A 25,489-nucleotide genomic window follows, 5' to 3' on the forward strand; every position below is an offset into this window, starting at 1 on the left:
CTTGCTGCAAACATAGCCGCATTGCTGGCTGTGTAGCGACCCGATGAAATCATGTTTGACGGCGCCGTCTACGTAGGTCCCATTACATGGTCATAAGTCCTTAAGACAAAGTTTGACCGAAAATATGTCGCATTCATTTCATAATTTTGGATGTTTCAAAGTTTACAAAAGTAGTTTCCATAACTAGTACATAACAATGTTTAAAGTACAAATGAAACACATGCGACACAGTTTAAAGTAGTCAAAAGACGCTCCAACTATGCAAGTATACTCGACATCCAAAGCAAGTATCAAAAAGAATGTGCGGAAGCATGTATCACCTAATGTTCAAGGACCTGAGAAAAATATAGAAATCTGTCAACGAAAACGTTGGTGAAATCATAGGTTTAAGTAAGTAAGTATGTAAAAGTAAGTCGAACCACAAGATTTGCATCATTGATAAATAGTAATACATTCTAAAAGTTAATATTCACGAGCACCTAATTATCAAGGCTTAACGTTTCCTTCCTTAGAACCCCATCACAATAGTGTTAGAACATACACTGTTTCTCGAAAATATATTTCACCCGTAGACGGTAGCGAACCGTCCGAAGTGAGGGTTTGTCAAACCCATATGGCCATACAACATAAGTTCACGCCTACACTTACACCCTGCAAGTGTAACTAATGATAATCAAATTGAGGATTTTGTTCTGAACTCGTATGTAGAATGTTTGTTTTCATGTACTTGTGTTCACTTAGTTAAAAGAATTGTTTATGTTTTCTCATCCCAAAAGTAAGTTCAAAAGAGTAAGAGTGGGACTATGATCTCACCTTAAGCGAAAGAGTAAATAAGTACTTCGACAAGTAACGTGTGCAAAGAACAATGCTAGCCTTGACCTAAACAAATAGGTCGTATCAACAACGGTAAACACAAAAGGTCAAAGATGTTCAATTAGTCCTATGGCTCGTTACGACTCGATTACGTAGCATGTGAATCAATTTGTCAAGTTTCATGCAAGATACAAGTATAGAAACAAGTTAGGAATGTTGCATAATCATTTGGTTAACTTTGACAAAAAGTCAAACTTTGGTCGGTCAAAGTCAACGAAAAAGTCAACACGTTCGGGTCGGGTCCCGAACTATTTTTCTGAGGTTTTTAATCATATATGAGCATGTTAGAACAAGTTACATGTGAATCGGAGGTGCGTAGCATAGCAAACATTTTCCAAAAATGGACAAGTTAGACAGCCTACTTTGGCGCGCCGCGCGGGTATATGGCGCGCCGCGCCATTACCTGTGCAGAGAAAACTGGCAGTTTTTAAGTTTTATGCACGAACCTAACTTCAAACAATCACCAATTATGACCCGCAAACAACCAAAGCATGTATCTTATATCATCGGAAAGGTATTTTGACAAGGAAAACAACTAAACACATTTCATCAATCACTTTTACATTTACAACAACCAAAATCACATTCAAAGCTCCTCATTAAATGCATTCAAGTTCAGAAATGAAATTCGATGATTCGGCAACCAATTTACACGAATGATATGCCGTTTCGAAGGTGATCAAGCATACAATACAGCCTAACACTTACAAATAACATTTTATGTCATTCAAAGCATCAAAAGTCCATTTCAAGTTCATCAAACCCTAACCCAAATCCACCAAAACCAATAATCGAGTTTATGGAGTTTTCACAAGCAACCTACACATCAAATTGAAGCTAGTGATACTAGGAACACATTTAATACATGCATTTTTAACATTTAACAACATTCAAGCAACCAAATCACCAAATCAAACACACCAAAGTTCATACTCAAGCTAATTACTTCAAATAATGAAATCGAACATATAAGTCATATATTCTTGTTAGACTTGAGCCATAGACACTAATTAACAACTTTATAACTTAAAAACATCAAGAACAGAAAATCTAGTGATTTTAGAAAGTTACCCAAATGAGATGTAATCGGTATGGAATCGAAGAGGAAGTTGCAAGGATTCCAAATATGTAATTAGTTTAGATTGAAGCTTGCTAGATTTTGATTAGATGATGAATCTTTGAAATGGTGTTTGAGAGATTTTGTGAAAGTATTAGAGAAAAATGGAAAAGAAAAGAAATAATGAATGGAGGAGGAAGAGTGTTGACTCTTTGACCTAGTCACCTCTTTGCTCCTTTGTCAAACTTAGTCCCTCAACTTTGGAAACGGGTGCGTGAATTACCTAAACGAGATAATTTAAAACGCGTATTAACGGGAGATGTTATAAACATATAACGGAGTTTAAAATAGTATAACAGAAAAGTAAATGGAAAAAGGCGAGATGTTACATTACCTACTCCTTAAAAGAAATTTCGTCCCGAAATTTAAGTAGGCGTAGTAGTCGTTGTTGCTTCCTCGGAATCTTGCGTTTCCGGAACCGGGAACAAGTGAGGGTATTTCTTTTGCATTTGATCTTGTCTTTCCCAAGTAAACTCGGGTCCTCTTTTGGCATTCCAACGAACCTTGACAATCGGAATTCGGCTTTGTTTCAACGTCTTGACGGAGGAGTCCACAATTTCAACCGGTTCTTCCACAAAATGGAGTTTGTCATCAATAGTAAGTTCCTCGAGAGGGATGATGACATCGGGTTCGGCAAGACACTTTTTCAAGTTAGATACATGGAAGGTAGGATGAACGGAGTTCAATTGAGGTGGACGATCTAAACGATAAGCAACGGTTCCAATACGCTCCAAGATTTCGAAAGGACCAATATATCGAGGATTTAGCTTCCCGCGTTTCCCAAAACGGATTACACCTTTCCAAGGTGCCACTTTTAACATTACTCGGTCACCGACTTGAAATTCAAGGTCATTACGTCATTTGTCGGTATAGCTCTTTTGACGACTCCGGGCCGTCCGAAGCCTATCTCGGATTTGTACGATCTTCTCGGTGGTTTCGTGAATGAGTTCGGGTCCGGTGATTTGCACGTCGCCTACCTCGGCCCAACAAAGAGGTGAACGACATTTTTGACCATATAGTGCTTCAAAAGGTGCGGCTTTAATACTCGCGTGATAACTATTGTTGTAAGAGAACTCGGCGAGAGGTAAGTGCTTGTCCCAAGCTTTTCCAAAATCAACCACGCAAGCTCGTAACATGTCCTCTAAAGTTTGAATTGTGCGTTCGCTTTGCCCATCGGTTTGAGGATGACATGCGGTGCTCATGTCTAAACGCGTTCCTAATGCTTCTTGTAAAGTATGCCAAAATCTGGAAACAAAACGGCCATCTCGGTCGGAGATAATCGATAAAGGTACACCGTGTCGGGCTACGATCTCCTTGATGTAAAGTTGTGCAAGTTTCTCCATTTTGTCGGTCTCCTTCATGGCGAGAAAGTGTGCGGATTTGGTGAGACGGTCAACAATAACCCAAATGGTATCATAACCGATCGTCGTTTTTGGTAGTTTGGTGATAAAATCCATCGTTATCCTTTCCCACTTCCATTGCGGGATCTCGGGTTGTTGAAGTAGTCCGGACGGTCTTTGGTGTTCGGCTTTGACTTTGGAACATGTCAAACACTTGGAAACATAAGTAGCTACGTCCCTTTTGATGTTCGGCCACCAATATTGTTGTTTAAGGTCGTGGTACATCTTATTGGCACCGGGGTGAATCGAGTATCGTGACTTATGGGCTTCATCTAAAATAAGACTTCGTAGGTCCCCATAACTAGGCACCCAAATCCTTCCGGCGAAATATCGGATCCGGTTTCCTTAGTTTCAAATCGAGAGACGAGAATGTTCAAGAGCTCGTGTGAAACGTTTTCATCCTTGAGAGCTTCATCTTGGGCTACCCGAATTTGGCTATTAAGGTTTGAGTGGATGGTGATGTTTAAGGCTCGGACACGAAGAGGCACCGCTCTTTCTTTTCGACTTAAGGCATTGGCTACTACATTTGCCTTTCCGGGATGGTAACGAAGCTCGCAATCGTAATCGTTTAAGGTTTCAATCCACTTTCGTTGTCTCATGTTTAGTTGCTTTTGATCCAAGATGTGTTGGAGACTTTTGTGATCGGTAAAGATAGTACTCTTGGTTCCATAAAGATAGTGTCTCCACATTTTAAGTGCAAAGACAACGGCTCTGAGTTCGAGATCATGCGTCGTGTAGTTTCGTTCATGAATTTTGAGTTGTCGAGAAGCATAATCAATGACTTTCGTTCGTTACATCAACACACACCCAAAACCATGTTTCGAGGCATCACAATATACAACAAAGTCATCATTGCCTTCGGGAAGTGACAAGATAGGAGTGGTGGTTAGCTTCGTTTTCAAGATTTGGAATGCGGATTCATGTTCGGTTGCCCAAACGAATTTTATTCCCTTATGAGTTAACGTGGTTAGAGGATGAGCGACCAAAGAGAAATCTTTGATGAATCTACGATAGTATCCGGCGAGACCCAAGAATTGACGAATGTGAGTAGGAGTAGTAGGAGTCTCCCATTTACTAATGGCTTCGATTTTTGATGGATCGACTTTTATACCTTGATCACTTACCACATGACCAAGAAATTGAACTTCCTTCAACCAAAATTCGCACTTGGAGAATTTGGCATAGAGTCGTTCTTGTCTTAAAAGTTCAAGCACAAGTCGGAGGTGTTCCTCGTGTTCTTCTTCGCTTTTAGAATAAACCAAAATATCATCGATGAACACGATAACGAATTTGTCAAGATACGGTTTGCACACGTGGTTCATAAGATCCATGAACACCGCCGGTGCGTTAGTTAGACCAAATGGCATGACAAGGAATTCATAACTACCATAACGAGTTCGGAAAGCGGTTTTGGAGACATCTTCCCCCTTAACCCTTAATTGATGATAACCCGAGCGGAGATCGATTTTCGAATATACACAAGACCCTTGTAGTTGATCAAAGAGGTCGTCGATGCGAGGAAGAGGATATCGGTTCTTAACCGTCAGTTTTTTTAGTTCACGATAATCAATGCACATTCGTAGGGATCCATCTTTCTTTTTAACAAACAAAATCGGAGCGCACCAAGGTGAATGGCTAGGTTGGATAAAACCACGATCAAGTAGTTCTTGGATTTGACTTTGCAATTCTTGCATTTCGGATGGAGCGAGTCTATATGGTGCACGTGCTACAGGTGCGGCTCCCGGAATAAGATCGATTTGGAATTCAACTGGTCGATGAGGTGGAAGACCCGGCAATTCATCGGGAAATACATCAGAATAGTCACTAACAATTGGCACATCATCGATGTGCTTCTCATCGGACTCGACTTTCTTAACGTGAGCAAGGATCGCAAAACAACCCTTACGGAGTAGTTTTCTAACTTTAATGCATGAAACGAGGTTGAGTCCGGTGCAACTCTTATCGCCGTAGACGATCAAAGGTTCACCATTCTCGATAGGAATTCGGATTGCGTTAAGATCACAAAGGATGTGAGATTTCATTTTGGCTAGCCAATTCATACCGATTATTACATCGAAGCTTCCTAGTTCCATGGGTATCAAGTCAATTTCAAACTCGTTACCCAAAATGTTTAACGTACACCCCCGGTAATATGTGTCGGCACTCAATAGTTTCCCGTTGGCCACTTCAATGGTATAAGTGGTATCTAGTGGAAGTGGTGGAGTGTTTAAAGAATGAGTCAAAGTCTTGGATACAAAACTCTTATCGGCGCCTGAATCGAATAAACAAGTAACATAAGTGTTGTTGAGAAGAAACGTACCCGTGACTAATTCATTGTCATCTCGGGCTTCCTCGGTGTTGATGTTGAAAGCTCGGCCGCATGTATTGGGGTTATCTTTCCTCTTCGGGCATGCATTTCTATAGTGGCCCTTTTGGCCACATTCATAACAAGTGCCCGTTTTTGGTGCATTGGGCCCCTTTCGAGCGATGGGGGCAACACTTTTACACTCATTGGCCTTATGACCAACTCCTTGGCACCGGTGGCAAATTAACTTGCCACATTCACCAAAGTGATGCTTGTTGCATTTGTTGCAAAGAGGTAGGTTCCCGGGATAACCCTTCTTGCCGTCGGAGGTGTAAGGCTTCTTAGCAAAGTTGTTGTTGCTTGATTGGGAGGGTTCCCACTTTCTTTTGTTGCCGCCCGATTTATCCTCGGCCTTAGGTGCCGGAACTACGATTTCGTCAACCATTTCGATCAATTGGTGGGCCATGTTCAAAGCTTGTTGTAGGTTAGCGGGTTTGGAAGACATCACCCCTTGTTTGATGCTCTTTGGAAGACCATACATATAAAGTTCAACCCTTTGAGATTCGGGGTTCACGAGGTTTGGACACATCAAGGATAGTTCGGCGAATCGTTGATTATAGGCCTTGAGATCGTTTCCGACCGCCTCTAAGGTTCTTAGCTCTTGTTCGAGCTTTCGGGTTTCTTCGCGAGGGAAATATTCGATGACCATCTTTTCCCTTAAATTGGCCCAAGAGAGGGCGTGAGCTTCATCGGTACCCACCGATTGTACATAAGTATTCCACCATGTAAGAGCAACACCGGCGAAGGTGTGAGTGGAGTATTTGACCTTGTCTTGGTCTCGACAACCGCTTATGCTAAAGACGGCTTCCGTTTGCTCAAACCATCGGGTGAGCACAACCGGTCCCCCGGTTCCATCAAAAGTGTGAGGTTTGCACCCCATGAAGGATTTGTAGGAGCACCCTTCGTTTGAGTTACCGGCTCCATTGTTGTTGTTGTTGTGGTTGTTGTTATTATTGTTATTGGATGAGTGACCGACCATGGCCGCATCCACGGCGGTGGCTATCATGCATTTTAAGGCTTGTTCGGGAGTTTCATTGCGTCGTACACGGCGAGGGGCCATTGTTCCTTCAAAACACATGAATATCGTTGATTAGTATCCTTAATAATACTAACCGTGATATGGAATAAGGATAGAGAGAAATTTTCCTTGACTCGCCTTAAATTCTTTATGTCGAAATGTCGGAACGTCCATGTGAATCACCGTAATATAATCCCGGAAATTATACTACCCTGGTTCACATGTGCATTTAACATTACTTCATAAGGTCAAGGTGGCGCGTCAACAAAATTTATCAGCGTAAGATCAAGATCGAACAAGAGTTAGATATGATAGGAGAATTCGAGTATGATGCACAAGTAGTCAAATAATTCCTACTTCAAGTCTATATGCCGGTTGTAGTCTAGATTCACTAATGTACCCTATGACGTGGGGTAGACACAAATGAACTCTAAATCCCTACAACCAAAGCTCTGATACCATCTGTAGCGACCCAACCAAATCATGTTTGACGGTGCTGTCTACGTAGGTCCCATTACGTGGTCATAAGTCCTTAAGACAAAGTTTGACCGAAAATATGTCGCATTCATTTCATAATTTTGGATGTTTCAAAGTTTACAAAAGTAGTTTCCATAACTAGTACATAACAATGTTTAAAGTACAAATGAAACACGTGCGACACAGTTTAAAGTAGTCAAAAGACGCTCCAACTATGCAAGTATACTCGACATCCAAAGCAAGTATCAAAAAGAATGTGCGGAAGCATGTATCACCTAATGTTCAAGGACCTGAGAAAAACATAGAAATCTGTCAACGAAAACGTTGGTGAAATCATAGGTTTAAGTAAGTAAGTATGTAAAAGTAAGTCGAACCACAAGATTTGCATCATTGATAAATAGTAATAAATTCTAAAAGTTAATATTCACGAGCACCCAATTATCAAGGCTTAACGTTTCCTTCCTTAGAACCCCATCACAATAGTGTTAGAACATACACTGTTTCTCGAAAATATATTTCACCCGTAGACGGTAGCGAACCATCCGAAGTGAGGGTTTGTCAAACCCATATGGCCATATAACATAAGTTCACGCCTAAACTTACACCCTGCAAGTGTAACTAATGATAATCGAATTGAGGATTTTGTTCTGAACTCGTATGTAGAATGTTTGTTTTCATGTACTTGTGTTCACTTAGTTAAAAGAATTGTTTATGTTTTCTCATCCCAAAAGTAAGTTCAAAAGAGTAAGAGTGGGACTATGATCTCACCTTGAGCGAAAGAGTAAATAAGTACTTTGACAAGTAACGTGTGCAAAGAACAATGCTAGCCTTGACCTAAACAAATAGGTCGTATCAACAACGGTAAACACAAAAGGTCAAAGATGTTCAATTAGTCCTATGGCTCGTTACGACTCGATTACGTAGCATGTGAATCAATTTGTCAAGTTTCATGCAAGATACAAGTATAGAAACAAGTTAGGAATGTTGCATAATCATTTGGTTAAGTTTGACAAAAAGTCAAACTTTGGTCGGTCAAAGTCAACGAAAAAGTCAACACGTTCGGGTCGGGTCCCGAACTATTTTTCTGAGGTTTTTAATCATATATGAGCATGTTAGAATAAGTTACATGTGAATCGAAGGTGCGTAGCATAGCGAACATTTTCCAAAAATGGACAAAGTTAGACAGCCTACTTTGGCGCGCCGCGCGGGTATATGGCGCGCCGCGCCATTACCTGTGCAGAGAAAACTGGCAGTTTTTAAGTTTTATGCACGAACCTAACTTCAAACAATCATCAATTATGACCCGCAAACAACCAAAACATGTATCTTATATCATCGGAAAGGTATTTTGACAAGGAAAACAACTAAACACATTTCATCAATCACTTTTACATTTACAACAACCAAAATCACATTCAAAGCTCCTCATTAAATGCATTCAAGTTCATAAATGAAATTCGATGATTCGGCAACCAATTTACACGAATGATATGCCGTTTCGAAGGTGATCAAGCATACAATACAACCTAACACTTACAAATAACATTTTATGTCATTCAAAGCATCAAAAGTCCATTTCAAGTTCATCAAACCCTAACCCAAATCCACCAAAACCAATAATCGAGTTTATGGAGTTTTCTCAAGCAACCTACACATCAAATTGAAGCTAGTGATACTAGGAACACATTTAATACATGCATTTTTAACATTTAACAACATTCAAGCAACCAAATCACCAAATCAAACACACCAAAGTTCATACTCAAGCTAATTACTTCAAATAACGAAAGCGAGCATATAAATCATATATTCATGTTAGACTTGAGCCATAGACACTAATTAACAACTTTATAACTTAAAAACATCAAGAACACAAAATCTAGTGATTTTAGAAAGTTACCCAAATGAGATGTAATCGGTATGGAATCGAAGAGGAAGTTGCAAGGATTCCAGATATGTAATTAGTTTAGATTGAAGCTTGCTAGATTTTGATTAGATGATGAATCTTTGAAATGGTGTTTGAGAGAATTTGTGAAAGTATTAGAGAAAAATGGAAAAGAAAAGAAATAATGAATGGAGGAGGAAGAGTGTTGACTCTTTGACCTAGTCACCTCTTTGCTCCTTTGTCAAACTTAGTCCCTCAACTTTGGAAATGGGTGCGTGAATTACTTAAACGAGATAATTTAAAACGCGTATTAACGGGAGATGTTAGAAACATATAACGGAGTTTAAAATAGTATAACGGAAAATTAAATGGAAAAAGGCGGGATGTTACAGGCTGCAATGCAAAATAACAACAACTCTGGTTCTAGCAGTGGAACTAATCCCACAAGAAATCGTGTAGGATGCTCCTACAAAGAATTCACTGCCTGGAAACCTTTGGAATTCGATGGAACCGAAGGACCAATTGGATTGAAACTGTGGACCGAGAAAGTCGAATCGGTGTTTGCCATAAGTAAGTGTACTGAAGAGGAAAAAGTTAAGTACGCTACGCATACCTTCACAGGTACTGCGTTAACGTGGTGTAACACCTATCTTGAACAGGTAGGACAAAATGCTACTTACGCACTACCATGGTCAGCATTCAAGCAACTGATGAACGAGCAGTACCGTCCTAGAAACGAAGTCAATAAGCTCAAGGTAGAGCTTAGAGAGTTACGAACACAAGAGTTCGACATTACCACATATGAACGACGATTTACAGAGTTGTGCCTATTATGTCTAGGAACGTTCGAAGATGAAGAGTAGAAGATCGACGCGTTTATAAAAGGGTTACCAGTAAGGATTCAAGAAGATGTGAGTTCACACGAGCCCGCTTCCATACAAAAGGAAAGTCGAATGGCTCATAAACTCATAAATCAGATTGAGGGAAGAATTAAAGAACATGCGGCCGAAGAAGCCAACACGAAACAACTCAAAAGGAAGTAGGAGGAAAATGGTAACAAGAATCACCAGTACAACAACAATAACAATCGCAACAACTATCCCAACAACCGCAACAACAATTGCAATAATAACCGCAATCCTAACAATAACTACAACAAACGTCCCAACAACAACAACAACTACAACAACCGTTCCAACAACAATAACAATCCCAACAACAACCAAATCAATAACAACAATGGCAACAACAATCAGAACAATAAATGTCTAAGGTGTGGAGGGTTTCATCCAGATAAGTTCTGTGTAGTAGTGTATACCAAGTGTAATAGAACCAGACATAGTGTAACGAAATGTGATGTCTATGGACCAAAGGCATATAAATATAATAGAATAAATAATTCCATTATTTGTTACGAATGCGGAAAGCCGGGCCATTTCAGCAAAGCATGCCCTAATCAAGGGAATAATAATGGGCAAGGCCATGGACGAGTCTTCAACATTAATTCGGTAGAAGCGCAGGAAGACCCGGAGCTTGTTACGGGTACATTTCTTATTGACGATAAATATGCTTATGTTTTATTTGATTCGGGTGCGGATAGAAGCAATATGAGTACAGATTATTGTGCTAAATTAAGTTACCCATTGACGCCTTTGGATAGTAAATTTTTACTCGAATTAGCAAACGGTAAATTAATTACAGCAGATAAAGTATGTCGAGATAGAGAAATTAAACTGGTTGATGAAACATTTAAAATTGATTTAATACCAATCGAGTTAGGGAGTTTTGATGTAATAATTGGCATGGACTGGTTGAAAAAGGTGAGAGCAGAAGTCGTTTGTTACAAAAATTCGATTCGCATTGTGCGTGAAAAAGGAAAACCTTTAATGGTGTACGGAGAAAAGAATAACGCGAAATTAAGTCTTATTAGTAGTATGAAGGCGCAAAAACTAATAAGAAAAGGTTGTTACGTCATTCTAGCACACATCTAGGAAGTTAAACCTAAAGAAAAGAACATCAGTGATGTTCCCGTCGCAAAAGAATTTTCCGATGTATTTCCGAAAGAATTACCGGGACTACCTCCACATCGATCTATTGAATTTCAAATAGATCTCGTACCAGGAGCTGCACCAATAGCTCGTGCTCCATATAGACTCGCACCCAGTGAAATGAAAGAATTCCAAAGCCAACTACAAGAACTTTTAGAGCGTGGTTTTATACGACCAAGTACATCACCATGGGGAACTCCTGTTTTGTTTGTCAAGAAGAAGGATGGTACATTTAGGTTGTGTATCGACTACGGAGAGTTAAACAAACTTACCATTAAGAACCGCTACCCACTACCGAGAATCGACGACTTATTTGATCAACTACAAGGCTCATTGGTTTATTCGAAGATTGATTTACGTTCTGGGTATCATCAAATGCGGGTGAAGGAGGATGATATTCCAAAGACTGCTTTTAGAATGCGTTACGGTCATTACGAGTTTATGTTTATGCCGTTTGGGTTGACTAATGCACCAACTATGTTCATGGACCTCATGAACCGAGTGTGTGGACCATACCTTGACAAGTTTGTCATTGTTTTCATCGATGACATACTTATTTATTCAAAGAATGACCTTGAGCACGAAGAACATTTGAGAAAAGTGTTAGAGTTGTTAAGGAAAGAAAAACTGTACGCTAAGTTTTCAAAGTGTGCATTTTGGTTGGAAGAAGTTCAATTCCTCGGTCACATAGTGAACAAAGAAGGTATTCAAGTGGATCCAACAAAGATTGAAATCGTTGAAAAGTGGGAAACCCCGAAAACTCCAAAGCATATACGCCAATTTTTAGGACTGGCTGGTTACTTCAGAAGGTTCATCCAAGATTTTTCCAAAATAGCAAAACCCTTGACTGCATTAATGCATAAAGGGAAGAAATTTGAATGGAAGGATGAGCAGGAAAAAGCGTTTCAATTGTTGAAGAAAAACTTAACTACGGCACCTATATTGTCATTACCTGAAGGGAACGATGATTTTGTGATATATTGTGATGCCTCAAAGCAAGGTCTCGGTTGTGTATTAATGCAACGAACGAAAGTAATTGCTTATGCGTCTAGACAATTGAAGATTTACGAGCAGAATTATACGACGCATGATTTGGAATTAGGCACGGTTGTTTTTGCATTAAAGACTTGGAGGCACTACTTATATGGGGTCAAAAGTATTATATATACCGATCACAAAAGTCTTCAACACATATTTAATCAGAAACAACTGAACATGAGGCAGCGCAGATGGATTGAATTGTTGAATGATTACGACTTTGAGATTCGTTACCACCCGGGGAAGGCAAATGTGGTAGTCGAAGCCTTGAGCAGAAAGGACAGAGAACCCATTCGAGTAAAAGTTATGAATATAGTGATTCAGAATAACCTTACTACTCAAATAAAGGAGGCGCAACAAGGAGTTTTAAAAGAGGGAAATTTAAAGAATGAAATACCCAGAGGATCGGAGAAGCATCTTAATATTCGGGAAGACGGAACCAGGTATAGGGCTGAAAGAATTTGGGTACCAAAATTTGAAGATATGAGAGAAATGGTACTTAGAGAAGCTCATAAAACCAGATACTCAATACATCCTGGAACAGGAAAGATGTACAAGGATCTCAAGAAACATTTTTGGTGGCCGGGTATGAAAGCCGATGTTGCTAAATACGTAGGAGAATGTTTGACGTGTTCTAAGGTCAAAGCAGAGCATCAGAAACAATCAGGTCTACTTCAACAACCCGAAATTCCAGAATGGAAATGGGAAAACATTACCATGGATTTCATCACTAAATTGCCAAGGACTGCAAGTGGTTTTGATACTATTTGGGTAATAGTTGATCGTCTTACAAAATCAGCACACTTCTTGCCAATAAGAGAAGATGACAAGATAGAGAAGTTAGCACGACTGTATTTGAAGGAAGTCGTCTCCAGACATGGAATACCAATCTCTATTATCTCTGATAGGGATGGGAGATTTATTTCAAGATTCTGGCAGACATTACAGCAAGCATTAGGAACTCGTCTAAACATGAGTACTGCCTATCATCCACAAACTGATGGGCAGAGTGAAAATACAATACAAATGCTTGAAGACATGCTACGAGCATGTGTTATTGATTTTGGAAATAGTTGGGATCGACACCTTCCGTTAGCAGAATTTTCCTACAACAACAGTTACTATTCAAGCATTGAGATGGCGCCATTTGAAGCACTTTATGGTAGAAAGTGCAGGTCTCCGATTTGTTGAAGTGAAGTAGGGGATAGACAGATTACGGGTTCGAAGATAATACAAGAAACTACCGAGAAGATCATCCAACTTCAACAACGGTTGAAAACCACCCAAAGTCGACAAAAGAGCTACGCTGACATTAAAAGAAAAGATATAGAATTTGAAATTGGAGAGATGGTCATGCTTAAAATTGCACCTTGGAAAGGTGTTGTTCGATTTGGTAAACGAGGGAAATTAAATCCAAGGTATATTGGACCATTCAAGATTATTGATCGTGTCGGACCAGTAGCTTACCGACTTGAGTTACCTCAACAACTCGCAGCTGTACAAAACACTTCCCACGTCTCAAATTTGAAGAAATGTTTTGCTAAAGAAGATCTCACTATCCTGTTAGACGAAATCCAAATCAATGAAAAACTTCAATTCATCGAAGAACTCATCGAAATAATGGATCGCGAGGTTAAAAGACTTAAGCAAAACAAAATACCAATTGTTAAGGTTCGATGGAATGCTCATAGAGGACTCGAGTTCACCTAGGAACGAGAAGACCAGATGAATAAGAAATACCCACACTTATTTCCAGAAGATACGACAACACCTCCAACTGCTTAAAATTTCGGGACGAAATTTATTTAACGGGTAGGTACTGTAGTGACCCAAACTTTTCCATGTTTATATATATTAAATGAAATTGATTTTTACATGATTAAGTGTTTCCAACATGTTAAGCAATCAAACTTGTTAAGACTTGATTATTTGAAATGAGTTTCATATAGACAATTGACCACCCAAGTTGACCGACGATTCACGAACGTTAAAACTTGTAAAAACTATATGATGACATATATATGTATATATATATATAGTTAACATGATATTATGATAAGTATGTATCTCATTAAGTATATTAACAATGAACTACATATGTAAAAACAAGACTACTAACTTAAGGATTTCGAAACGAAACATACATGTAATGATTATCGTTGTAACAACATTTAAATGTATATATATCATATTAAGATATATTAATATATCATAATATCATGATAATATAATAATTTAACATCTCATTAAATATAATAAACAATGGGTTAACAACATTAAATGAGATCGTTAACTTAAAGGTTTCAAAATAATACTTACATGTAATGACTAACGATGACTTAACGACTCAGTTAAAATGTATATACATGTAGTGTATTTAGATGTATTAATATAATTTTGGAAGACTTCAAGACATATATCAAAACACTCATACTTAACGAAAATGGTTACAGTTACTTTCCCATTCTTTTTTCATCAAGAATTCTAGTCGTATTCATACTCGTATTATACACAGCTTCTAGACGTACTTACTATGGGTATATACCAATAGGAACTAGCATGGGATTCCACTCTTGATTATGTCATTCATGACTAATCAATTTTAACTTCTACCATGAACTAGTCAACTAACTAGAACTACTTTTAACCCCACTCACCACTCACCACTTACCACTCATCATTCACTCCATTTAACTTCCAATTCTCTTTCTAATTCTCTCTCAACATACACACACACACACACACACACACACACACACTCTCTTATGAACGAATTTTTCCAGTAGCTAATCATCATCTTCATCAAAAATTACTTCAAGAATTAAGCTATAATCATCTTAGGAAGAACGCTTCAAGAACACTTCGAAAATCCTTTCAAGTTAACTAGTTTACTTCCAAGCTTTCTAATCCATTCCAAATAATCATCTAAGATCAAGAAACCTTTGTTATTTACAGTAGATTATCTTTCTTATTCAAGGTAATATTCATATTCAAACTTTGATTCAATTTCTATAACTATAAACTATCTTAATTCGAGTAAAAATCTTACTTGAACTTGTTTTTGTGTCATGATCCTACTTCAAGAACTTTCAAGCCATCCAAGATCCTTTGAAGCTAGATAATTTCTTGTCACTTCCAGTAGGTTTACCTACTAAACTTGAGGTATTAATGATGTTCATAACATCATTCGATTCATATATATAAAACTACCTTATTCGAAGGTTTAAACTCGTAATCACTAGAACATAGTTTAGTTAATTCTAAACTTGTTCGCAAACAAAAGTTAATCCTTCTAAATTGACTTTTAAAATCAACTAAACACATGTTCTATATCTATATGATATGCTAACTTAATGATTTAAAACCAGAAAACACGAAAAACACCGTAAAATCGGATATACGCCGTCGTAGTAACACCGCGGGCTGTTTTGGGTTAGCTAATTAAAAACTATGATAAACTTTGATTTAAAAGTTGTTCTTCTGGGAAAATGATTTTTCTTATGAACATGAAACTATATCCAAAAATCATGGTTAAACTCAAAGTGGAAGTATGTTTTCCAAAATGGTCATCTAGACGTCGTTCTTTCGACTTAAATGACTACCTTTACAAAAATTACTTGTAACCTGTATTTCTGACTATAAACTTATACTTTTTCTGTTTAGATTCATAAACTTAAGTTCAATATGAAACCATAGCAACTTGAAACACTCAAAACAGATTTAAAATGAAGAAGTTATGGGTAAAACAAGATTGGTTAATTTTTATTGATTGTAGCTACGTGAAAATTGGTAACAAATCTATATTAATCATATCCTAGCTAACTCATTTTGTATTATACATGTATTCTAATATATTATGTAATCTTGGGATACCATAGACACGAATACAATATTTTGACATATCATATCGACCCATCTATATATATATATATATATTTCGGAACAACCATAGACACTCTATATGCAGTAATGTTGGAGTTAGCTATACAGGGTTGAGGTTGATTCCAAAATATTATATATACTTAGAGTTGTGATCTAGCCTGAGGATTGTATACACGAGGTCGTGGATTGATTCGAGATAATATATATTGCTTTATTTTTTGTACATCTAACTGTGGACAACTAGTTGTAGGTTACTAACAAGGACAGCTGACTTAATAAAATTAAAACATTAAAACGTATTAAAAATGTTGTAAATGTATTTATTATAATTGCCACCAATTGACGCGAATCCTAAAGATAGATCTATGGGCCATTGACAAGCCCCAGTCAGAGAATTTGAACTGCTTTAGTACTTCGATATTTATATATGGGGATATGCTAGATGAATTTGTTAATGTCGGTTACTAGGTGTTCAACCATACAAATGATTTTTATGCAGATTGCATGTTATTGAAAGATGAAATCTTGTGGTCTATTATTACAATTTGATATATAGGTTAAACCTATAACTCACCAACATTTTTGTTGACGTTTAAAACATGTTTATTCTCAGGTGATTATTAAGAGCTTCCGCTGTTGCATGCTAATATATGGACAAGATTTGGTGTCAGCATGCTTGTATAATATTGTTTAAAACTGCATTCGAGATTTACTTTGTTGTAACATATTAATATTGTAAACCAATATGTATTGGTAGTGTGTAAGTGTGATATTTTTAGATTATCATTTCTGATAATCTAGGTGGTGTCCTTTTAACCTTGTCGATAAAATAAAGGTTATGGTTTGTTTTAAAAACGAATGAAGTCTTTGAAAAACGTCTCATATAGAGGTCAAAACCTCGCAACGAAATCAATTAATATGGAACGTTTATAATCAATATGAACGGGACATTTCACATACTCATAAGGATGACGACGACTTCATTCGTTACACTAGTTTGGGAACTTTGTCTCCCGAGTTGTTATTCACCACCGTCCCAGCTTACTATCCACGAGTACTATAAAGTTTCCACCACTATGGAAATCACTAGCCACTACCGATGTTACACCGGTGTTCTTCACTATCTACCACTTCTTGTTACTACCCCCAATACTCTAGGAGAGTATCGTCATCAATACTTGTCACTACAGTTGCGTACTACTCGTTATCATAATTCGTCACTCCTTTTGTACCTAAGGAAATTATTGGTTGACTTGAACCGCATTGACGTGAAAAATCATTTATACACTTCCCTCGGGAAATGCTTCTTCAGAGTTGCACAAATTCTTTCAATTCAATATGAGTCACGTTAAAGACGTCGTTACACTTTGTTCATTTTAAAACTTCACGATCACACGAACTTGATTCTATGGAGTGATGTGGGAATGGAGGTATGAGTTAGCGTAATATAACGACACTCGATCAACGTGGTTATATTATGGTAAGTCATAACAAAGTTCTAATGACTCGTGATGGTGATTGGACTCGATCAACCTAATCACCACCATGTGCCATGTACACGACTTTATTTTTCTTGTTTGAACATCCGAAAACTCCGAGAATGTCGATAACAACCATACCAAGGACATGCCTTTGATTGTTGTCAAACCATATTTATGCTTCTGAATAAACGACCAATTCTTTCAACTTCAAAACATATGTTACACGTGTATACTATTTTGTTTTCACACAGTCTTATTGACGAACTACGAACATGATTGATATTCTCACATCGAGGCGGAAACTTCTCTCGCATTAAACTCGTACTTTCGTACAAGGAAATCTTTTATCTAAATTTCTCAATGGAGAGAGAGACTCTTCACGTTATACTAGTATTTACCATGAGGGTGAATAATCCTAACAAACGTTTTCAGAAACAGATAATAAGCTTGTTCTAACAAACATTTTTAATTCCTAGCAACCTTGTTCAAATATACCTTAAAGAAATGTACCCCGTTTCGGATCGAGATGCTCGTTCACTTCTAGATTTTGGGGTGCCTTACAAGAAGCCTTGGGACCACGTTTAGACATGAGTACAGCACATCAACCACAACCCGACAGACCAAGCAAACATACGATTCAAACCTTGGAAACCATAATACGAGTTTGCATTTTCAACTTCAAATTTACTTGAGAAAAGTATTTGCCTTTAGCCGAATTCTAGTACTACAATAATTTTCATTCGAGTATTAACGCCACACCTTTTCGAAACTTTATATGCCTGAAATTGTCATTTTCTTAATTGTTGAACCGAAGTAGGTGACAAGCAAACCACCGAACCTGAACTCATTCATGAAATAACCGTTAAGATTCGTTCAAATCCAAGAAAGGCTCAAGACGGCCCGTAGTCGCCAAAAGAGCTATGCCGATGTTAGACGTAAACCTCTCGAATTCTAAGTAGGCAGTCACGTGATGTTAAAAGTCGCACCTTGAAAAGGTGTAATCCATTTCGGGAAATGTAGGAAGCTAAATCCGTGATGTTTTGATCCTTTTAAAATCTTGGGGCGTTTTGGGCCCGTTGCTTACCATTTCGAATTCCCAACTCAAACAAATTCCGTTCATCCTACATTCTGTGTATCAAACTTAAAGACATGTCTTGTGAAACAAGAACTTGTTATCCTCTTCGATGAACTTACTATCGATGATAAACTTCACTTCCTAGGAGGACCGGTTGAAACTATGAATCGTGAAACCAAATTTTGAAACAAAGTAAAACCCCGATTTTCGAAGTTCGTTGAAATGCCCAAGGAAGTACCTTCACTCATTCGTAGAATTGGCAACGCAAGATTTTGAGGAAGAAACGACGACTACTACTTCCAACTAAATTTTGGGACGAAATTTCATTTAAGGTGTAGGTAATGTAATATCCCGCATTTTTTCGTTAAATTTATTTTAACGCCGTCTTTTTTTTAAATAATATCGTTCGTATCTAGATTCGTATCCTCCATTAGTTAACGTTCTTAATATTTTTCGTTATTGGATTATAACATCTTCCGTTTACTCTCGTGTATTTTAAAATAATTCGTTCGGTTAATTCCCGCAACCGCTTTGAAACTTGAGGGACTAAACTTGCCAAGTGGGAAAAGAATTGACTAGGTCAACTAGTCAAAGTGCTTCACCACCATTCATTTCTCTCTTCTCTCTTTTTCATACTTTCATTTTTCTCTCAACTCACCAAATCACTCATTCATCATCTAATTCGGATCTAGGAAGCTCACAACAAATCCGACTACATATTCGTGATCCTCTCTTCATCCTCTTCAATTTGGTACCAATTTCACTACTTCGAGTAAAGCTTCTAAAAACTCTAGATTTCTCAAATTCGATTTATGAACTTGAAATGGTGTTAGTTAGTGTCTATGGCTCAAGTCTAACATGAATATATGATTTGTTTGCTCGATTTGTTGTTTTGAGTAACTAGCTTGAATATGAAAAATGGGTTTGTTAAATCCTTGTTTTTGGTTGATTAAATGATATTTAAATGTTATAGTTCATGTATTAAATGTGTTACTAGCATCATTAGCTTTATTTTGATGTGTAGGTTGATTTAGAAAAGCTTCATTTACAAAATGATTGAATTCATGATTTTGGTTAGGGTTTGATGAACTTTGAAAAGAACTTTTGATGCATTGAATGCTATTAAATGTTGTTAGTAAGTGTTTAGTTGTATTGTATGTTTAATTACCTTCGAAACGGCATATCACATGTGTAAATTGGATTCCCGAATCGTGAAATGCATTTTAAGAACTTGAAACTTTGATTTTAAACATTTAACGATCAATCGACGAGGTTTTCATTGTTGTTAATAATGGATTTGATTGATGAAATGTATTTAGTTGTATTACTCGTCAAAATACCTTTCCAACGATATAAAATACGTGTTTTGAATGTTTACGGTTCATAAGTTACGTTCGTTTGAAGTTTGGTTCGAGACTTGTATTTTTTCAGCAAAATCCACCTAACCTGGTACTGATGCGGCGCATCTGGGAGGGATGCGGCGCATCAGCTGCAGACTGCCCAAAAATTTCGTTTTTCATTTAATTCCAACTATGCTATGCACCTCCGATTGACATGAAACTTGGCCAACATGCTCATATATGACTTCTAAGCTTAGAAAAAATTGTTCGAGACCTGACCCGAACGTGTTGACTTTTTCGTTGACTTTGACCTTGACCAAACTTTGACTTTTAGTCAAACTTAACCAAACACTTATGCAATCGTTCTAACGTGCTTTTATACTTATATCTTGCATGAAACTTGACAACATGATTCACATGCTATATATATTCGAGTCGTAACGAACCACAGGACTAATTGAACACATTTCTCCCGACCTTGTGTCATAACCGGTTAATTGATACAACTTACTTGTTTAGGTCAAGACTAAATAACTTTCATGCACACGTTTACTTTGTAAAGTACATTTATACTCGTGCACTCGAGGTGAGATCATTGTCCCATCTTTCAACAACTTTTATACCTTTAAATCATGGGATGAGAAACATATACAGTTTTATATTACATACTTTATACTTTGAACACAAGTACGAAAACAAACATTCCACAGCGAGTTAGAACAAAAAGCCTCAATTCAATTATCATTAGTTACACTTGCAGGGTGTAAGCGAGAACTTATATTATGTGATCACATGGGCTTGACGAGCCTCATTCGGAGGGTTCGCTACCGTTAGTGGATGAAATATATTTTCGGGTTTAGTGTGTGTTCTAACACTACGTAACAGGGTACAAAATAGTTAAGTCTTTATATTTGGGTGCTCGCGAACGTACTTTTGAAATGCAAACGATTTGGATAATCAACGTTATGGAAATACAAAATCTTGTGTTTCAAAAACAACGTTTACAAATACACCTATGATTTCACCAACGTTTTTGTTGACAGTTTTCTATATGTTTCTCAGGTTCATGAATGGCTATTTGATACATGCTTCCGCGTACACTCATACTTGCTTGGGGTCAAGCATACATGCATACACTCTGATTACTTGCTTGGAGTCAAGCATACATGCATATGCTAGCGATAGCACTTTTGGATTCAAACTTATAGCATACATACTTATGCTATTTATAGCAACCGTGATTTAAAACTAATTATGTTGCAAGTTATTTCATTTATACTTTATCACTTTTGTAAACTTAAACTTGTTTTCGAACCGCTTGGTAACTTAAAACTTTGTAAGTCTTGTACGTTTCAAATGAATGCGACATAATTTTGGTCAAACGCGTCTCATTTAGGGACTATGACCACGTAACGGGACCTAAGTTAATGGTGCCGTCAGTGACGATTTTGTCGAGTCATTACAAAGGTAGACGAATCCGAACAGGGAAGCGAGTCTGAAGAGGAAAGTGAAAGTGATTCAGGATTTTCGAGAAAGAAAGAATTCAACAAGCCTTTTAAAGTTGAGGCTAAGATTGATATTACTTCCTACGATGGTATTGTAAATGCCGAAAAGCTTGATTCATGGATCGATCAACTAAAGACTTACTTCACTCTTTATGGGTTTAAGAGTGCCGACAAAGTCGCTTTTGCAAGATTGAAGCTCACAAGTCATGCTTTGGCTTGGTGGAATTCTTATTTGAGAACAGTGGAAGATGATGGTATCCGTTGGTCAGAGTTTACTCGAATGTTGCGTTAAGAGTTCTACCCGATGGGTTATTCCCAAGATCGGTGGACACATTGGCACAATTTACGTCAATAACTAGGCAACAAGTTTAAGAGTATACAATCGAATTTCGAAGACTTGCGGTATCATTAGGGATGAATGGTGTATCCTAGGGGATACACGCATAAAAACACCATTTTTACAGAAAAATGGATCAAAGAGCACAAAAGATAACAATATTTGGTAGTTTTTAGCATTTGCCGCCCAGCGTCAAGCGTAAGCCCTGCAGGAAGCTTCTATGCTTAAGCCCTTTTACTAGGCACGTGAGCAGTACGTAGCCACGTCAGCACACGCCACTGACCTTCCAGATATTTTGCATAACTAAATTAATCAGTGATTGACACGTGTGTCTCGAGAATTTCGGACATTCTACGCCTATAAATAGACCTCCTGGGTTATCACATTTCATCATCTGATCTGAACTTCAGTCGAAGAGAAGTACACTTTCTCTCTCACATAGTTCTTTCTCACTTTAAAAGCACAATAGCCGCTTAGCAACAATACGCTAGAAGGATTAATTACAGATTGATCCCCAGACCAATTGAGGCCACCCCACAGATCTTTCATCTGTGTTCTGGGTCTGCAGAGAAAACATCAGTCGGCATCATACGCTCCACACTATGTAGCTATTGTCTTGTACTTATACCTTACAGCTGCTACACAGAAAATCCTACCAACAAATGGCGCCATCCGTTGTAAAGGATCACTCAACTCTCAAGAGCACCAAGAGGTGTAATCGTAAGATAACACCTATTGAAGCAAATATGATACACTCATGGCAAGCCGGACAACGGAGGAAATCAGAAGCATTAGAAGATTGGAAACAGGAATTGATTGCTTTTCTTTCCATGTTTAATACCAATCCATCTGATGCCCCTGTAGTGATTGAAGCCCGAATAGAAAATTGTGTTGTTGGAGGAATATATACTGATACAGGAGCAGTGGCAGATATCATGTATGAGCATTGTTTTTTACAATTGCTAGAAAGAGTTAAGGGGAAGTTGAAAGACACATTTGTTCCCTTAGCAAGTTTTGATAATGACTCGTTATGGTCAGAAGGAAGCATAGTTTTAGAAGTAGTATTGGGAAAAACACCATTTAAACGAACAGCTCATATCAAGTTTTTGGTTGTCAAAGCGAATTCACAGTATAATGTCATTTTAGGTTGATCAGCTATGATGAAATTTGGAGCTGTGACATCAACAGTGCACGGAATGATGAAATTTCCTACACCGGCTGGCATTGCCACGCTATACGCTGAGCGGAGAAGAGCAATAGAATGTGTGCAAATAAACAGAACTACTATCAATCCAATTGTTCATGAAGATGGGTCAGTGTCACCAAATCCAGAATTCCCAGATCAGAAAATCATTATTGGAAACACGATAGTAAAAGAAACAAAGGAAAAACTTTACAAAATTTTAGCAACCAATTTAGATGTTTTTGCGTGGCAAGATTCTGATATGACTGGAGTACCGTGTCATATAGCTGAACATAAGCTCGGTGTGAATCCCAATATCCCACCAGTATGTCAAAAGAAAAGAGGCATGGCTCCAGATCGAAACAAATTTCTTAGAGAAAAAGTTAAAAAATTAGTGGATGCTGGGATATTGAGGGAAGTTAAATACCAAACATGGGTAGCAAATCCAGTGATGGTCAGAAATCCAGATAAAGCATGCCCAAAGGGCAACTACCCTTTACCAGAAATTGATTGGAAAGTGGAATCCGTAAGCGGATATCAATTTAAATCTTTTTTGGATGCATTCAAGGGGTACCATCAAATACCCATGGCAATACGGGATCAGGATAAAACAACATTCCACACACCAGATAGAATTTTTTGCTACATCATGATGCCTTTTGGATTGAAGAATGCAGGAGCAACTTATTAGCGTGTGATTGATAAGGAGTTTGAATATCAAATAGGCAGGAATGTGAAAGCCTATGTTGATGATATTGTTATTAAGAGTCATACGGAAGAAAGTATGCTCAGAGATACTCTTAAAACATTTGAATCACTACAAAGAGTTAATATGAAATTAAATACTAAGAAGTGCACTTTTGGTGTGGAAGAAGGAAAATTTTTAGGTCATATTGTTACAGAGAGAGGAATTAAGGCTAATTCAAAAAAGATTCATGCAATTGAAGATATGGTATCTCCAAAAACAAAGAAAGAAGTGCAAAGCTTGAATGGAAAATTGGCAGCCTTAACAAGGTTTTTATCTAGAAGAGCAGATCGATCACTACCATTTATGAGGGTCTTAAAAAGTTGTTTGAACAAAAAGGATTTTATGTGGACGGAAGAAGATGAAATAGCTTTTCAGGATATTAAGCGGCTCTTAAAAGAATTGCCTACTTTAACTGCACCAATAGCAGGAGAAACATTAATTTTTATATATGGCAGCGTCGGCAGAAGCCATTAGTTTAGTTTTAATCGCAGAATGGAACGGGGTACAAATGCCAGTATACTTTGTCAGTAAGATATTGCAGCAAAGTGAAGTTAACTATCTGCCAATTGAAAAATTGGTATATGCTTTAACACACACAGCTAGACGCCTCAGACGTAATTTTCAAGCACATCCAATTCTTGTTCTGACAGATCAACCAATAAAGAAAATTTTGAAACATCCAGATTCGTCAGGACGTTTAGCGAAATGGGCAGTTGAATTGGGGGACTATGAAATAAATTTCTCACCGCGACATGCAGTTAAAGGGCAAATTTTGGCAGATTTTTCTTTTAGAAACAACAGAAAAGGTGGATTATTTGCAAGATGTTAAAAGCAGTAATTGCATGTGGGAATTGCACACTGATGGTGCATCAAGTGAGGAAGGAGTTGGTGCAGGATTGGTGCTTACTAGTCCAGAAGGGGAAGAACATACATATGCACTAAAGTTTGGTTTTTATGCATCCAATAATGAAGCAGAATATGAGGCATTGCTTTCCGGCCTCCGCTTAGCATCTGAGATGGGAATAAAGCATCTGCGTGCATATGTAGATTCTCAAATTGTAGCACAACAGGTTAACGGAGTATTTGAAGCAAAGGATATCTCAATGAAACAGTATTTGCAATTGGTTGAGAAAATTTCAAAAAATTTCGAAACTTTGGAAGTTGTGCAAATATCAAGAGATAAGAATAAAAAGGCAGACTTTTTAAGCAAGTTAGCAATGCTAACATTTGATCACTTGCATAAGAAAGTTTTGGTGGAAGTTTTGAAGGATAAATCAAATGATGAAAAAGCGGTAGTGGTAACAGTTGAAGAGGGAGGACCGTGTTGGATGATTCTCTATGTAAAGTATTTGCAGGACGAAATACTGCCAGTTGATGTCACGGAAGCAAGATAGATAAAGGTAAGTGTTCCGCTTTACGTCTTGGAAAATGGGGTACTTTATAGAAAATCTTTCAATGGTCCAAATTTAAGGTGTTTAGCACCACTTCAAGCAATAGATGTGGTAAAAGAGATGCATGAAGGTTTGTGTTCATATCATTCTGGTTATAGAACTGTTGTTGGACGGATAATGCGACAAGGATATTATTAGCAAACAATTTACAGAGATACATAAGAAGTAATCCAAACATGTGATGCTTGTCAGCGGCACGGAACCGTCCATCGTTTACCCAAATATGATTTAATTTCAGTATCATCTGCATGGCCATTTTGTAAGTG

At 37.7% G+C, this 25,489-nt stretch overlaps 2 protein-coding genes across 2 annotated transcripts; both read left to right on the plus strand.

The window, feature by feature from the left end:
* The first annotated feature begins 22,998 nt into the window (after nucleotides 1-22,998).
* Nucleotides 22,999-24,246, plus strand: LOC139854452 (uncharacterized). The gene is made up of 2 exons (XM_071843755.1): nucleotides 22,999-23,594; nucleotides 23,754-24,246. Exons 1-2 carry the CDS (start codon nucleotides 22,999-23,001, stop codon nucleotides 24,244-24,246), a joined length of 1,089 nt encoding a protein of 362 aa, XP_071699856.1.
* Nucleotides 24,247-24,614: 368 nt separating this feature from the next.
* Nucleotides 24,615-25,166, plus strand: LOC139854453 (uncharacterized). The gene has a single exon (XM_071843756.1). The coding sequence runs from the start codon at nucleotides 24,615-24,617 to the stop codon at nucleotides 25,164-25,166; it is 552 nt and encodes a 183-aa protein (XP_071699857.1).
* Nucleotides 25,167-25,489: the final 323 nt, after the last annotated feature.

Source organism: Rutidosis leptorrhynchoides, chromosome 6, assembly GCF_046630445.1.
Source record: "Rutidosis leptorrhynchoides isolate AG116_Rl617_1_P2 chromosome 6, CSIRO_AGI_Rlap_v1, whole genome shotgun sequence".
NCBI classification, from domain to species: Eukaryota; Viridiplantae; Streptophyta; class Magnoliopsida; order Asterales; family Asteraceae; genus Rutidosis; species Rutidosis leptorrhynchoides.